At 38.5% G+C, this 18,187-nt stretch overlaps 1 protein-coding gene across 1 annotated transcript; it reads left to right on the forward strand.

Annotated features, from left to right (window-relative positions):
* Positions 1-997: 997 nt before the first annotated feature.
* LOC104986852 (olfactory receptor 8S1-like) lies at positions 998-1,801 on the forward strand. Its single transcript, XM_010837545.1, has one exon. It carries the CDS (start codon positions 998-1,000, stop codon positions 1,799-1,801), a length of 804 nt encoding a protein of 267 aa, XP_010835847.1.
* The last annotated feature ends 16,386 nt before the right edge of the window (positions 1,802-18,187 follow it).

The raw sequence follows: 18,187 nt of genomic DNA on the forward strand, positions 1-18,187 counted from the left end.
TTCTATTTTTCAATATTCTGTGTCAATCTTTGTTCATACACACATTTGATGTTTTTGTGTAGTGTGTCATGGGCTAGACAGTTTGCAAAAGCATGTTTCATTTGCCCAATTTCATAAATGAAAAAGGGAAGGTTTCAAGAAACTAAGTAACTTTTCTCAGATGATACCATTAGAATGTTTGAGCCAAGACTCAAACTAAGGTTAGTACTCTAAAACTAGCACTCTTTCCACTTAGCTGCTGTCACAGAACTGTAGGGAGCACTATATCAGAGCCAAGGAATACCTAGACATAATTTAGGTGAACTCCCTACTAATGAAGTTGTTCATGACCCCAAAACCACACAAAACTCATCTTAACTATCAGTTTAAAACCAGTAAGTGTGGTACATGAGGATGCATGCAAGACTAATTGAAACATCTGGGCTAATCCCAACCTTGACTTCACTTTGCTATGAGGCCTTAGGCATTGCATTCACCTCATTTATAAAATGAAGGGGTTAAAAGCCATTATGACAACATCCTAGCATACTGTGAGTCTATGATTTCACTATTCTAAGAGGAAATCACTTTCCCATAGTCCTCTCAGCCCTTAACCATGGAGGGTTTTCTGGGCTATGCCCCTTGTTTTGAATCCAGAACCTGATTTTCCTATGCATGATACACTGTTATTATTAAATGCACATGAGTTATCATTATTATTATTACTAAGAGTGACAAAGTAGGGTGAAGGATTAAAGATCATGACAAGATAATGCTAGCAATTAGAAAACAAGGTCAAGTAAGAATATAGCATCTGAGAAGACACTCCCTTATCCTGAGTTTCCTATTTTAGTCTATAGGTAAGAAGGTATACAACTAAAGCGGCTTAGCACACAGCACAGAAAGAGATATACTCTCTTTGAGCAGAAGTCTCTTGTTCATGGAAAATGACTCAGATTAATGTCTCACAAATGTAGAACCATTCATTTCTTCTGAGGGACAGAATCTCTAAGCAACCATGAAAAATGTCAGTATTATTACGGAGTTTGTCCTTCTGGGATTGTCCAGTGACCCCCAGATCCAGACCGTGCTCTTTGTGCTGTTCCTGGGGATTTACCTGCTGACATTAGTGGGGAACACAGTGATGATCCTGATCATCAAGGTTGATGCTCGGCTCCACACACCCATGTATTTCTTCCTCGGACACCTGTCTTTTCTGGATCTCAGTTTCTCCTCAGTCACTGTGCCCAAAATGCTACAGAACTTCTTGTCTCAGAAGAAAAGTATCTCAGTGTGGGGCTGCATCACTCAGAGTTTCTTTTTCACTCTCTCAGGGGGGACAGAAGCCTGTCTTCTCTCTGCCATGGCCTACGACCGCTATGCTGCTGTCTGCCACCCTCTGCTCTACACTGTGGTCATAAACAGACCTCTCTGCACTGGGATTGTGAGCATAGCTTGGGCAGTGGGATTTTCTATTTCCTTGATGAATAGCCTCTTTGTTCACAAGTTACATTTTTGTGGTTCCAACATCATCCCCCATTTCAGTTGTGAGCTACCTCCACTCTTCCCTCTGTCTTGTACTGACCCCACTGTCAATGAGATTCTTCTAGCTGTGTCATGCACATCTTTAGGGCTGCTGACACTTCCCCCAATCCTCTTTTCTTACTCAAGAATGATTTCTGCCATACTGAGTATCCGCTCCGCTGAGGGCCAAGGCAAGGCCTTTTCCACCTGTTCCTCCCACCTCACTGTGGTGCTCCTGTTCTACGGGACGGCTCTGTTCAGGTACATCAGCCCTGACTCAGGCTCAGTATTGGAGTGAGTGGTCTCCATTCAGTATAGTGTGATCACTTCCTTGCTGAACCCCCTTATCTACAGCTTCAAGAACCAGGAGGTAAAAACAGCTCTACAGCGACTGCTGAGGCAACAGAAGTGTGCCAGCAGGTAAGAGAAAGCTGTGTGCTTCTGCTCAGGAAAGAGAAAATGTATCTCTAAAGGAGAAAGATGTTTATAGGCACAGAGCACTTGGGGAAATTGAATTTCAATTATATTTAACTATTTGTTTGGATTTTGAAGTAAATAAGCTGCCCCCAAAAAACAAGAGGAGGAGGTTGGGGGAAAAAGAGCTTGATGTGCAGGTTCCTATCCAGGAGCCCTTTGCAAAATAACCATAGAGAGACCTTCACAGCTCTCTCATAGCTTCCCTCATACAAGGGGCTTCCATCATAGCTCAATTGGTAAAGAATCCATCTGCAATGCAGGAGACCCTGGTTCAATTCCTGGGTCGGGAAGATCTGCTGGAGAAGGGATAGGCTACCAACTCTAGTATTCTTGGACTTCCCCTGTGGCTCAGCTGGTAAAAGAATCTGCCTGCAATGAAGGAGACCTGTGTTTGATCCCTGGGCTGGGAAGATCCCCTAGAGAAGGGAAAGGCTACCCACTCGAGTATTCTGGCCTGGAGAATTCCATGAACTGTATAGTCCATGGGGTCACAGAGTCGGACACAACTGAGCAACTTTCACTTCACACACATGTTCACAGAGAGAGATCTTGGCTCTGTGTGAGGAAATAGCAGGGCTTGCTGACATACATAAAGTATATTGAAGCAGAACAGGGTCTCTGGCCAAAATGTCAACTTTTTCTTGGCATTTTAACAAAGGCACACAATAAAGAAAGGCGCCTACAACAAAGAAGAAATCAGGTATAAATAATACTCCAGAATGAAAACAGTCAGAGCCATCCATTCATAAGACCTGGTGGTATTCTCTGGCATCAAAAGGCCAGTGAACCTGCATAGGCTGATGTGTTGGTTAATTTTACATGTCAACTTGACTGGATTAAGGGATGCCCAGATAGCTGGCAAAACATTATTTCTGGGTGTGTCTATGACAGTGTTTCCAGAAGAGATGAGCATTGAATCCATAGACCTAGCAAAGAAGACTGCCTGGGTATCACAATGTGCCTGGGTATCATCCAACTGCTAAGGGCTAAAATGGAACAAAACAGGGTGAGTTTGCTTTCTCTGCCCTTAGATAGTGATGCTTCCGGTTCTTGGACCTTCAGACTAAAGGTGGGACTTCTCTCACTAGCTCCCCTGGTTTCTAAACCTTCAGTTTTGACTAGAATTACAACACTGTCTTTCCTAAGCCTCTGTTTCGCAGGTGGCATTATCTCAGCTTCCATAATTGTGTGAGCCAATGTCTCACAATAAATCTCTTCTACATATCTATGTATTTATATACATAGTCTATCAGTTCTGTTTTTTAGAATCATGACCAATATGGCAGGAAAAGGTGAAAAAATTCAATTATTCTCATATTAGAAATCCGTGTATCATGCCTGTCTTATTTTTCCTAAGCTCTCTTGCCGAGATCTTACATTTATAAAATATAGCATGTGCATTTGATCCAGGTACATATTGTATAACAGTATATGGAGTAGGTGGTAGGCATGAATAATTATAGAACTAAAATTAAAAGGTCAATAAGGTACCCCTTTGCATCTATGTAATTAATAAACAAATACATAATAGCAGCCTATTGAGAAACACTAATGAACACCTAAATAGAAAGTAATATATTATGTTTACAAATGTTAGATGATTTTTAAAATGTCAGTTGTTCCCAAATCATTTATATATTTAGTATGTTGCTGTTGTTTTAGTTGCTACGTCATGTTCAACTCTTTTGTAACCCCATGGACTGTAGCCTGCCATGCTCCTCTGTCCATAGGATTTTTCAGGCAAGAATACTAGAGTGGGGTTGCCATTTCCTTCTCCAGGGGATCTTCCTGACCCAGGAATCAAACCCACATCTCCTGCATTGGCAGGCGGATTTATACCACTGAGCCACCAGAGAAGCCCATATTTTTAGTATAATTTCAATTTAAATTCCAGAACAATTTTTTATTAATTTGAAAAGTTGATTCCAAAATTTATGCAAAGGTAAACAACTCAATAAAGGCCAAGTTAAGAAGAATAAGACATCAAGATTTATTATAAAACTATGTAATTAAGACTTTATATTACTAACAAATAGACAAATACACTAATGGAAAAGAGAACTCAGAAATGGACCCCAAACTCAGAAGTAAACACTGAGATGGCAAGGTAAATCAATTCACTGAAGGTGTACTTTTCAATCAATACTGCTGGGATGATTAGCTCTTCATGTAGAAAATTAATAAAATTTTATCCTCACCCAATATAAGCAAAAAACAGTTCCACTCAAAGTATTAAATGTGAAAGGCAAAGCTAAAAATCTTTTATAACATAATATAGGACAATATATTCATGGCAGAGGAGGATTTTTAAAAACCAGATATGAAAAGTACTATAACCTCAGATATGCAGATGACACCACCCTTATGGCAGAAAGCAAAGGAGAACTAAAGAGCCTCTTGATGAAAGTGAAAGAGGAGAGTGAGAAAGTTGGCTTAAAACTCAACATTCAGAAAACTAAGATCATGGCATCTGGTCCCATCACTTCATGGCAAATAGATGGAGAAACAGTGGAAAAAGTGACAGACTATATTTCGGGGCTCCAAAATCACTGTAGATGGTGACGACAGCCATGAAATTAAAAGACGCTTGCTCCTTGGAAGAAAAGTTATGACCAATCTAGACAGCATATTAAAAAGCAGAGACATTACTTTGCAAACAAAGGTCCGTCTAGTCAAAGCTATGGTTTTTCCAGTAGTCATGTATGGATGTGAGAGTTGGACTATAAAGAAAGCTGAGCACTGAAGAAGTGATGCTTTTGAACTGTGGTATTGGAGAAGATTCTTGAGAGTCCCTTGGACAGCAAGGAGATCCAACCAGTCCATCCTAAAGGAAATCAGTCCTGAATCGTCATTGGAAGGACTGATACTGAAGCTGAAACTCCAATATTTCGGTCATCTGATGCGAAGAATTGACTCATTTGAAAAGACCCTGATGCTGGGAAAGACTGAAGGCAGGAGGAGAAGGAGACAACAGAGGATGAGATGGGTGGATGGCATCACCAACTCAATGGACATGAGTTTGAGTAAACTCCGGCAGTTGGCGATGGACAAGGAGGCCTGGCATGCTGCTGTCCATGGGGTCGCAAAGAGTTGGACACGACTGAGCAACTGAACTGAACTGAACTACCAAAACATGTTGATAAATGGAATTATATTAAGATTAGGAACTTTGACTTATCAAAAAGAACCTCATTAAGAATGAAAAGATCACCATTAAAAAGAATACATTTGAATCAGTTCTAACGAGGTGGATGAAACTGGAGCCTACTATACAGAGTGAAGTAAGCCAGAAAGAAAAACACCAATACAGTATACTAATGCATATATATGGAATTTAGAAAGATGGTAACGACAACCCTGTATGCAAGAGAGCAAAAGAGACACAGATGTATAGAACAGTCTTTTGGGACTGTGGGAGAGGGAGAGGGTAGGATGATTTGGGAGAATGGCACTGAAACATGTATAATATCATATATGAAACGAGTCGCCAGTCCAGGTTCAATGCAGGATACTGGGTGCTTGGGGCTGGTGCACTGGGATGACCCAGAGGGACGGTATGGGGAGGGAGGAGGGAGGAGGGTTCAGGATGGGGAACACGTGTATACCTGTGGCAGATTCACGTTGATATATGGCAAAACCAATACAGTATTGTAAAGTTAAAAAATAAAATAAAAAATTTAAAAAAGAATGAAAAGATTAGTAAAAAATATATGCCACACACATAAGCAGCAAAATCCTAGTATCCATTATAAAAAAAGAAATCATTCAGATAGGAAAATCAACAATGGTCTGGAACAGGACCTTGACAAAAGAGGAAATCCAAATCTCTTAGATCCTCATCCTTAATAGGAATCATGCAAATGAAAACCACAGTGAAAAGTACCATTAGGCAGATGACAAAATGCAAAAATTAAGAAGCCCAATAAAACGAGGTATTGGCAATAATGTAGAACAATGAAAATTCTCATTTGGGAAAAAGTTTTTTGTTAACCATTATGTGGTAAAGTTAATTCAACCCCAAATTCCACTATTATGGATTTATCTAGAGAAACTCTTATTCATTGCACCAATATAAATGTACAAAAATGTTCATGGTAGCAGTGCTTGTAATAACCAAAAACAGGAAATAACCCATACCATAATACCATAATCAAACTCGCTCAGTTGTGTCTGACTCTATGCGACCCATGGGTCTCCTGCATTGCAGGTGGATTCTTTACTGGCTGAGCCACCAGGGAAGCCTGAATGGCCATCTACAATAGAAATTAAAAGACAATTTTTGAATTGGTTTCCCTGGTGGTGCAGTGGTAAAGAATCTGCCTGCCAATGCAGGAGATGCCAGAGATGCAGGTTTGATCCCTGCATTGGGAAGATCCCCTAATCTTCCCAATGGAAATGGGAAATGGCAACGCACTCCAGTATTCTTTCCTGGAAAATTCCATGGGCAGAGAAGCCTGGCGGGTTTCAGTCCATAAAGCTGCAAAAGTCAGACACTACTGAGCAGACATGCATATGTATGTATATGTGAAGTGAATACAACCAAAGAAAATGAATAAACATTTCCACACCAAGTAGCATGGATCAACCTTAGATATAATATTGTACAAAATGTTACATAAAACTATTTCATTCATATAAAGTTCAAATAAAGGCAAACAAGACTATAATATTTAGGGATGCATGTATAAATGGTAAAACTATAAAGAAAGTAAGGAAATCAGTAAGAATGTTAGGGCAACCTGTGTTAGTACTAAGAGAAGGGACAGGGTTCCTGTAGCAGAATGATGTACATTCCCAGTGCTGGTAATGTACTATTTCTTAACCTTTAAATTTTTTCTTATACAGTGATCACATAGATCTTTGCTTTATTAAGTAACTGTTAAGTTATACACAAATGTAACATGGAATTTTTAGTAAACATGGTAATTTTAATTTCTTGGATAAACTATAAATAGTGAAATACTGAAGTGATTTCTATTAAAACCAGAAACTGAGCTGACATGCCTGTTTTCTCTATGGTTTCCTTACATTGTTTTGAAACTTATAACTATGATAATAAGACATGAAGAAGAAATACTTAAAATAATTATAAAATACAAAATTACTTATTTTGTATGCAGATGATATGATTAATTCTTAGACTCAATAGGCTGAGGTGAAGGGAAGAATGAGAATTAATAAGAGAGATTAAGTTGACAACACAAAAAATAAATACAAAAAAATTTTATTACTATCCTATCAAAAACCAATTTGAACTGAAAATGGAAAAAAATCCATTCACATTATCAACAAAATAATAAAATAACCAGTAATAAATTTAACCAAAAAATACATAATTTATATGACTAAAACTATATTTAGTCATAAAACAAGATCTGAATAAAAATTTCTTTTAAAAAAAGTTTGTAGAATTACTATCCTTTTGTTTAAGTTTGATCAGATTCACCAGTAAAACCATCTAGACCTTGAGTTTCCTTCTGATTATGGTTACAAATTCAATAGTTGATAGTGCTACTGTGGTTTTCTATATATTCTTGTAATTTGTTAATCTGTGTCTTTCAAAGAATTTCTCCATTTAAATTGTCAAATGTGTTGGCATAAAATCATTCATAACTTCCTCATATTGGCTTTTAAGTCTATGAAGGATCTGTAGTGATACACTCTCTTATTCATGATCCTTATAACTTATTCATTGGAAAAGACCCTGATGCTGGGAAAGATTGAAGGCAGGAGGAGAAGGGGACGACAGAGGATGAGATGGTTGGATGGCATCACCAATTCAACGGACATGAGTTTCAGCAAGCTTCAGGAGTTGGTGATAGACAGGGAAGCCTGGCGTGCTGCAGTCCATGGGGTTGCAAAGAGTTGGACACGTCTGAGTGACTGAACTGAAATGATACATAGAAACACTCAAACTTAAAAATCTTTTATTCCAAAGATGCAAGGATGTGTAATATTCACAAACAGTGTTACACACCCCATTAACAAACAAAGGATAAAAATCACATGATCATCACAACTGACACAGTAAAAGCATTCGACAAAACTCAACATCACTCATGATAAAAAAAAAGTCTATACCCTCAAGAAAGTTGGTATAGAGGAAACATACCTCAACATGATAAGTCCATCTATGACAAAACCAAAGCTAACATCATACTCAACAGTGAAAAGCTGAAAGTTTTTCCTCTAAAATCAGGAAAAAGACAAGGATGCCATTCTCACAATTTCTATTTAATATAGAATTGGAAACCCTAGCCAGAGTAATCAGACAAGAAAAAGAAATAAATGGCACCCAAATTAGAAGGGAAGAAATAAAATTATAACTATATACAGATGACATGATGCTAAATATAGAAAACCTTAAAGTCTCTACCAAATTTAGAATAAGTGAATTTAGTAAATTTGTAGGATATAAAATTGATATACAGGAATCCATTGCTTCTCTATATACTAATAAAGAACTATTAAAAAGAGAAAGCAACAAAACAATCCCATTCAAAATCGCATCAAAAAGAAAAAAATATCTAGGGATAAACTTAACCAAGGAGATAAAAGACCTGTACTCTGAAAAATATAAGACATTAATGAAGGAAAGTGACGATAATACAAATAAATGTAAAGATATCCCATGTTCATGAATTACAATTAGAAAAAAGTGATATTGTTAAAATAGCTATATTATCCAAAACAATCTACAGATTTAATACAATCCCTACCAAAATACTCATGCCATATTCCACAGAACTAGAGCAATCCTAAAATTTATAGGAAACTGCAGAAGACTTCAAACAGTCAAAGCAATCTTAAGCAAGAATAACAAAACTGAGGTATCACATTCCCTGACTTTAGACTATACTATAAAGCTACAGTAATCAAACAGTATGGTACAAGCACATGCACAGACACATAGATTAATGGAATAGAACAGAAAGCCCAAAAATAAACCTATGCATTTATGATCAATCAATCTATAACAAAGGTGGAAAAAATGGGGAAAAGACACTCTCTTCAATAACTGGTGCTGGGGAAACTATACAGCTACATGTAAGAGACTAAAATTAGGACATTTTATCATACTACATACAAAAATAAATGCAAAATGGATAAAAGACCTAAATGTAAGACCAGAAACCATAAACGTCTTAGAGGAAAACATAGACAATACACTCTCTGACATAAATCTTAGGAATATTTTTTTGGATCTGTTGCCTTAGGCAAGAAAAGCAAAAGCAAAAATAAACAAATGAAGTCTGATTAAACTTAGAAGATTTTGCACAGCAAAGGAAACCATTGACAAAAGAACAACCTACTAAATGGGAGGGCTTCCCCGTGACTCAGCAGTAAAGAATCTGCCTGCAATACAGGAGACACAGTAGACACGGGTTTGACCCCTGGGAATATCTCCTGAAGGGCGGCTTGGCAATCCTCTCCAGTACTCTTGCCAGGAAAGTCCCATGGACAGAGGAGCCTGGCAGGCTACTGTCCATGCAGTCAGAAAGAGTCAGATACAACTGAAGCAACTGAGCACTGAATGGGAGAAAATATTTACACTGGTATGACTGATAAGGGGTAATATCAAAAACAAATAAAGAGTTCATACCACTTAATATCAAAAAACAACCTAATTAAAAATAGGCAGATTGCCTAAATAAATATTTTTCTGAAGAAGATATACAGATGGCCAATGGGCACATGAAAAGATGCTCAACATCACTAATAATCAGCAAAGTGCAAATTATAAGTATGAGGAGTTACTACCTCACATCTGTCAGAATGACTACCCTGAAAAAGATAACAAATAATAAATGTTGGTGAAAATGTGGAGAAAGGGAGCCCTAGTACACTGCCGGAGAAGGCAACGGCAACCCACTCCAGTACTCTTGCCTGGAAAATCCCATGGACGGAGGGGCCTGGTGGGCTGCATCTCTGGGGTCGCAGAGTCGGACACGACTGAAGCAACTTAGCAGCAGCAGCAGCAGCAGTACACTGCTGGTCAAAATACACATTGGTACAGTCACTGTGGAAACAGTATTAAGTTTTCTCAAAAATTAAAAATAGAATGATCCAGCAATTCCAATCCTGGTTACATATCCAGAGAAAATGAAAAAAAAAAAAAAACACTAACCTGAAAAGACATTTGCACCCCCAATGTTCACAGCAGCATTATTCACAATAGCCATCTAAGAAGAATCTGACATTCACAGAAGCAATCTAAGTGTTCATCAAAAGATGAATGGACAAATAAACTGTCCATTCATGTGTCCAAACTGTTCAAATAAACTGTTCATCATGAACAGACAAATAAACTGTTACACACACACACGTGCGCACGGCATATTATTCAGCCATAAAAAAGAATTTACCATTTCTAACAACATAGGTGAACTTGAAGAGTATTATGAAAGGTGACATAAGTCAGAGAAAGACAAATACTGTATTTTTCACTTATATGTGGAATCTTAAAAACAAGACAAATAAATGCATATAACAAAACAGAAACATACTCAGACACAGAGAACAAACTATTTTTACCAGTGGTGAGAGCAGTGAGAGGAGAGACATGATGGGGAATGGGATTAAGAGGTATGAACTAGTAGGTATAAAATAAATAAGCAATATGGACACAGTACAGCACAGGGAATATAACCAACATATTATAATTACTTTAAATGGGGTTTAATCTATAAAAATATGCAGTCATTGTTGTATACCTGAAACTAATATAATATCATAAATCAACTAGTCTTCAATGAAAAAAGCAACAGAGAACTAAATTAAGATACCATACTATGTCAACGAGTAATCTGTTTAGAATTAAGTTTTTGTACTATAAAATAATGACAATTTGAGATTACACCACTTTGCAGTTGTCTGAGTACAACATGATATGTCACAGTGCTGGGATTCCCTGGCAGTCCAGCAGTTAGGACTCCACAAGCATTTCCTACAGTTCCAGCTTACTGTTACCTGTCCCTGGGTAAAATTCCTGTGTGACCCTGTGTGACAGCCTTCTCTGGTCTATAGCTGCAAGTAACAAAGAGTTCTGCCTTTCACCTGTCTGTCTCTGAGTTGTGTCCTACCACCAAAAAATTTTTTAAATCTTATAAAAACATCTAGTCTCACCCTGATTGCAACACCAGCTGTCACTAACTGACAGCTGCTGGCACTTGGTTCACTATTTACACTGACTACAAATTATTTCTGCCAGGTAACATCAATTGCCAACATCTTGCTTACAAGTGTTTTAAAAATTTTACACCATGTGCCTGTATTATTATTTAATTTAGTCTTCATAACAGCTTTTAAGGAAAAGAAGAATGAATGACATTATACCAAGTTGATTGATCTGACACCTAGAGGCAAAGCCAGAACTAAAAACAAATCTTTTGCTTCTTAGTTTAGTGCTATTTCCAGCACAACTCTGTGCCCACTATTCAATTTAGCACTGTCTTTAGTATTAAAATTTTCCCATTTAAAGAGTACACAAGAGGGACTTAACTGGCTGTCCAGTGGTTAAGACTACATCTTCCAATGCAGAGGGTGTGGATTCCATCCTGGTTGGGAAGCTAAGATCCCACAAGCCTCGTGGCCAAAAAAAAAAAAAAACATAAAACAAAAGCACTATTGCAACAAATTCAATAAAGACTTTAAGAAATGATGTTGTTCTGTCGCTAAGTCATGTCTGACTCTGCGACCCCATGGACTGCAGCACACCAGACTTTAAAAATGGTCCACATCAAAAACTTAAAAAAAATAAAATCAACAACAACAAAAAAGAGTACACAAGAAACTGTTACCTCCTTATAAGGCTACTCCTTCCCTCCCCTCAATATCAGGGAAAGTAAGATTTAAGGTTAAGCCACAGAACTCCTTAATCCTTCACACCACCACCACTATTGCCAAGCATGATTTAAGAGACCTTGGAGCTCTGGCACTTTTGGAAAGACAGCTCCTCTGGCCTTAACTCTGTTCACAACACGATTGAAAGAGAGTATACAAGTGCAGCACACTTCTAGTGAGACTTTCATTCTATCACAAACACTTCGTCTACTGATCCCAAGCTAACCCTTAAACCTCACCTCACCACTGACAAGATGACTATCATGAGAACTAACTATACACCTCCCCCTGAGAGTACTAATCCATCATGTCCTATATCTCTGCTTACAACACTGGCCACAAAAATACTTGGCCTCCAGATCACCCCTCACCATAGAGATTCTTACCCTATTACTGTCTTCTACATTGCCTAATTTGAATCAGACTCTAACCCTCAAAACAACTTCTAACTTCTTCCACTGTGATCTCTGGAATTCAGGACCCATCATCAATAAAGTCCCATTGCTGTAGATTGAATGCTTGTGTCCTCCCAAAATTCATATATAGGAACCTAATCCCCAGTTTGATGGTACCTGGATGTGGGGCCTTCAAGAAAACGATTAGGTCTTTTGGGCAGACCCCTCATAAATGAGATTAATGCCTTTATAAAAGAGGCCTCAGAGAACTCCCTTACCCCTTCTGTCATGTGAAGACAGAGCAAGAAGACACCAGAAGCAGTTTTCCACCAGAATCTGTCAGTGTCTCAGTCTTAGGCTTCTCACCCTCCAGAACTGTGAAAAATAAATGTTCACTGTTAATAAGCCACCAAGTCTATGGTATTTTGTTACCACAGCCTGAACAGACTAAGATGCTCCTATATCCTTCAACCTCTTTGACAGACGTTTCTTTCACCTCTTTTATCTAGCTGAAACCTGGCTACCTCTTCAGGAAAAAGCATGCTTCTTTTGCAGTCCTCTCAAGGGGACTTTTCTCTGACAATATACATACCAATGCTTCTCAAATGGTAAATTGCAACCTATTCATGGTTTATGAAATTAATTTAATGGGTAGGAAATAAAAAAACTTTAAAAATAAATAGAAAAATATCAGCATATACTGCATGTAGTTAAGGTATTGTTCCATGAAAGTAAGCTATTTTTTCAAGTATATAAATGATGACTTTCAAATATGTTTTTTTTTTCAAATACAATATATGAAATTTGAAAGCCACGGCTTTACACTTTATAGGGTTAGAAGTAGAATAAATAGGCTCTTTGCTCATTACTGCCTCAAGTACCACTATCCTCCTTTCTCCCTATGTAATGTCCTGCTCCTTTGAGACGTCAGGCCATTCTGCACATTACCCTTCCTTGTTATTATCACCTACCATAGTCCTGGTCATTCTCCTTCTTTCATTAAAGACTCCCTCAACTAGCTTGCTATCTCACTCTATGTAACTTCATCATCATTCATGGTAGTATCCAAGTGGATGACCCATCTTATGCCCTGGGTTCAACTGTGCAAGCATGATCATTAACATACTGAAACACTGTCATTGCCACTAGTGCCTCCAGGACCCTGCACAGAACTATAAGCTACTTCATTTTAATGGGCCTATGCCCACACTAGTACTGGTAGTTTAATATTTTGATTACTATCCCCACTAATACCCAGCCTCTCCATTCCTTGACTTTCTCTTACCTTAAATAATCTTGTCCACAACCTCAGTCATTCACTTTTACAGTCATACCCTATACCTAGTTATTACCAATAACTGTAGCCCCTATCCCAAGCTGCAGTTAAAGCTCCCACTCTGCCACCTACATCTTCAGCTCCAATCAATTTGTCTACCTTACTGAGACTCAGGAATAAATTATCTTTTATCCCATCTTTGCTCTGTCCCACCCTACTAAAGTCTTCTTTTCACAAATTATACAGCTCCATACCTAGGTCTTATCATTTACTGAATTATTCCTATGTGTTAAATTATCTATTTTGTTGACAGAAAAAAAATCCACAATGTGAGAGTTGTGTGTTAAGTTTTATTTGGAGCAAAATGAGGACTATAGCCTGGGAGAAGCCCTCTCAGATAGCTCTGAGGAACTGCTTTAAAGAGGTAGGGGGGGAAGTCAGTATATACCTGATTTTGCTGAAGGGGGATACATGTATCCAGCATATACTTTGGCAGGTTACTGCTACTCACAGAAGGTTGCTGATAGTCACAAGGAGAGAATGTCCTCATTAATGATATTAGTGCTTACCTAGATATGAGAAGATGCGAGAAACTAGGCTCATAAAACCTTCTTCTGAAAATATCTAACTATCTGAAAGCCTGTTCTGCCAGTTTTTCCCAGAGCACAGAGTGCCTCATCCTTGATGTCCACCCTGAAGTCTTTTTAAGATGTGTTGAAGGTCAGTGACAACAGCAGCTAGTGACCTAATCTTTGTAGAGGCAAATGGTGAGTGACAATTTTTAGGTGGCAATTTATTCTTCAGAACAACCCTACGGAGTAGGTATAATGACATTCATTTTATTGATTAGAAAACAGATATATCTATATAAATCTGCCCAGAATTGTAGAAATAAAAAGTGAGGTTCTGCAATTTTAAATATCTGAACTGCTATTTCCTTAAATGTAAACCAGGGATTATTATTGTTGTTGCTCAGTTGTATCTCTTTATGAAGACTAGGGATAAAGATGATTAGTCTATCTCCCTGAGCTATGAAGATCACATGTATACAGAAGTACTTTGTAAATTTTAAAGTGCTCTACAAGTACCAGTTTTAATTATTAACTACTGACTAAGCATAGAAAACTAAGATCATGGCATCTGGTCCCATCACTTCATGGCAAATAGATGGGGAAACAGTGTCAGATTTTATTTTGGAGGGCTCCAAAATCACTGCAGATGGTGACTCCAGCCATGAAATTAAAAGACACTTACTCCTTGGAAGGAAAGTTATGACCAACCTAGATAGCATATTCAAAAGCAGAGAAATTATTTTGCCAACAAAGGTCCGTCTAGTCAAGGCTATGGTTTTTCCTGTGGTCATGTATGGATGTGAGAGTTGGACTGTGAAGAAAGCTGAGTGCCAAAGAATTGATGCTTTTGAACTGTGGTGTTGGAGAAGACTCTTGAGAGTCCCTTGGACTGCAAGGAGATCCAACCAGTCCATTCTGAAGGAGATCAGCCCTGGGATTTCTTTGGAAGGAATGATGCTAAAGCTGAAACTCCAGTACTTTGGCCACCTCATGCGAAGAGCTGACTCATTGGAAAACACTCTGATGCTGGGAGGGATTGGGGGCAGGAGGAGAAGGGGACGACTGAGGATGAGATGGCTGGATGGCATCACTGACTCAATGGACGTGAGTCTGAGTGAACTTTGGGAGTTGGTGATGGACAGGGAGGCCTGGTGTGCTGCAATTCATGGGGTTGCAAAGAGTCGGACACGACTGAGCAACTGAACTGAACTGAACTGAAGGGGCCCTTACCTTTCTTTCCACAGGAGTCCTACTACAGTTTCCTTGACCTTCCTCTTTCTTTTATAGACACAGACATAGAGGAAGCAAATAACTGCACTGCCCTGTTAGTGAAAACTCATCTCCAACATCAAGCTTTAGAAACTTTGAGTGGAAGAAAAGCAGTGTTATAAATGGTGATTGGGCTCTAATTAGCAATTGGAGGTATGTTTATTACAGTGGAACACGTTTTTATAAGCCAAGCTGATAATTTATTACAATCAACTGATAAACTCATAATACAATCATAAACTGGTGAACACCTGAATTATACTTTTTTATTCAAACCATGGCAGAACAAGAGTTCAGAAATGAAGGAGCCAAGGCTGACAGACAAGAGACTGATTCTCTTAAGGTCTTTTGAAGTCCTCACAGAGAACTTGGAACTTTAAATGACTGTGACTTCCCTGAGCCCCAGGAAGAATACTGCTATGTCCTGAGGAACTCTGTACTATACACACTAGAATCTGGCTTTAGGTCCAACTCATCCCATTCTATTGTTCTGAACTCTATCAATAGGGCAGTCCTGGATAAAAGAGTCTCCTTAGAATGATATAATTAGACCTATCAGGTTTATCTCTTGCTTATAACACTAAATATAGTGACTCTCTATAACTTGACATGGCAAGTTAGAAGTCCTTGACCCACTATTCTAATCTTTCTATCATTTTCCTCATTTCTTCTCTAAATAGGCACATCTGCATATGTTCTTCACCCCACAGCATGTACGTTTCTGCCTTCTGATTCTACACAAGATGCTGTTCCTACATCTTGCCTTCAAAGCTGATCCAGTCTTGATCTAAGACTGGAAAGTCTTAAAAAGATGGAATCATCTGCCTGCTACTCCCTGCATGTTTAATTATTCCACCTTACATAGGAATTTGATTCATCCATGTATTACTGTGAAAGGTAAAGTAACACTCTGGTGACAGGTGCACCAGATTATAAATCGAAGACCAGAGTTCAATTCCTAATTTTGCCTTTTGGCTCACCGAATGCTCTTAAACCCTTGCTGAGATATCTACACCTCACAGCTTGCTGACTGATATCTAAAGAGATAGCACATTAAAGCTAATAATAAAGACATTTTATATTTTGCCCCGTGATGTTAAAAAAACAAATTTCTGGCATAAAGTAGATGTTTATTAAATATTAATGTCCCATTACTGTGTCATCAGTCCAAAGATGACTATTTTGCCTTTTTCTTTGTTTTTTTTTAATATATATATAATCTTCACCACTCCCCAAATATCTCCTTCAGGTAAATTCAGGTTTAGGTGTTTGATTAATTATATGTGTGACAGAAGCAATGCTAACCATTCATCAAACCCCATTTCCTTCTCTACTGGGGTACACACACTTCACAGTCACCCCCTGCAGTTAGGTACAGCCCTGTAACCATGTACCTGAACCCTGGCTAAGGAAATGGGGTATAAATGATGTATAGCACTTCCAGGGCTGGGCCCTGATACCTCCACCAAGTCAGCCCACAGATTGGATGATTCCAAGGCAACAGGAGATGGTGGAGTCACAAGATGGAAGAAACCTGGTCTTTCCATAATTGCAAGGAGCACGTAACCCATTCACTGGCCCCAACAAGCCTGCTACACACTGACTTATATGAAACATAAGCTCTTATTATGTTCAGTCACTGAGATATTGGTATTACTAAATACCCAGATTAACATACCTTGTATTTCTCATTTTTGGAAATATAAATGAAAAGAACCTCTGGATTTAGTTCCAGGAACTGAGATATAAATCCTGGCTCTACTACTTCCGCAAAATACCCTATGATCTGCTCTTGAATACGGTCTATATCCTTTTGCAACTGCATGTCTAGCACATTCTCTTTCATTAATGGAGCCTTCCCCACCCTTCTCTCCCTCAAGACTTCTGTCAGGCCTTCTCTGACCTCCCACCCATGCACATTTACTTCTTTGCTCCTAGTGCAAAGTATACTCTTCCACTTTAGCATCTGTTATATTTTTTTGCAAATATTTGTTAACATGTGTTTCCACAGACCGAGTTTTTGAATCTAGGGGCAGACAATTTCTTTGGGATCTTTGACTTCCAGGATTTAGTTACACTGCCTGGCACATAGCAAAAATAACTATATATTAAAGGAATGTCTGTCCCCTATGATCTTAAGTGAGTCACTTGTTAAGCCTATAAAATACAATTGTATAGAATTGTTCTGATGACGAAGAATGCGATTTGTAGATTATAAACAGATTCTAAGACTAGTCTGTTTATTCTGTTTTGTAGGCCCTTTCTCATCTTTTCCAGTCAAATCTATCTTACTGTTTCGAAGTAGCTTTGTCCAATAGAAATACGTAAGCCGCATATACAAACACCTTAGTAGCCATATTTAAAAAGCTAAAAGAAGTAGGTGAAGTGAATTTAAACATTTTAGCTCAACATATTCAAAATATTGTTTATTAGCTATTGTACATTCCGCTAATTTTGTCTTCCGAATTATCTGGTGCGTATGTTACAACACACCTCTGTCTGGACTGTGGCTGGTGGCTTTCGCAAACTGGACAATACAGCCGCAAGGCCTACTTGAGACACACGTCTTGGGTGAAGTCAACCTCGTTCAGAATTAGTGACTCTTCCTCAGCGCTCTCTCAGCCCCTTACATCATCGTCATTTTCTTGAAACCTAGAAGGTGAGCTCCTTGAAGAATTCAGACCGTTGTCTCTAGAAATCAGCCTCATAGCGATTGCCGGCGTATAATCAGCGGTTGTTATAATGTCAAAGTAATTAACGAACCCAAGCGCAAAGGACCCGGCGGGGGGCCGAGTGGCCGGGAGGGAAGATGACCAGTCAGGGAGAGGGCGGGGCTGAGCAACCACCTTCAG

The sequence above is a fragment of the Bison bison genome, unplaced genomic scaffold (assembly GCF_000754665.1).
Source record: "Bison bison bison isolate TAMUID 2011002044 unplaced genomic scaffold, Bison_UMD1.0 scf7180017864077, whole genome shotgun sequence".
Classification (NCBI taxonomy): domain Eukaryota; kingdom Metazoa; phylum Chordata; class Mammalia; order Artiodactyla; family Bovidae; genus Bison; species Bison bison.

Bases quoted from the DNA above. Each gene is read 5' to 3' on its own strand.
- LOC104986852 (XM_010837545.1), top strand. From the start codon at position 998: ATGAAAAATGTCAGTATTATTACGGAGTTTGTCCTTCTGGGATTGTCC.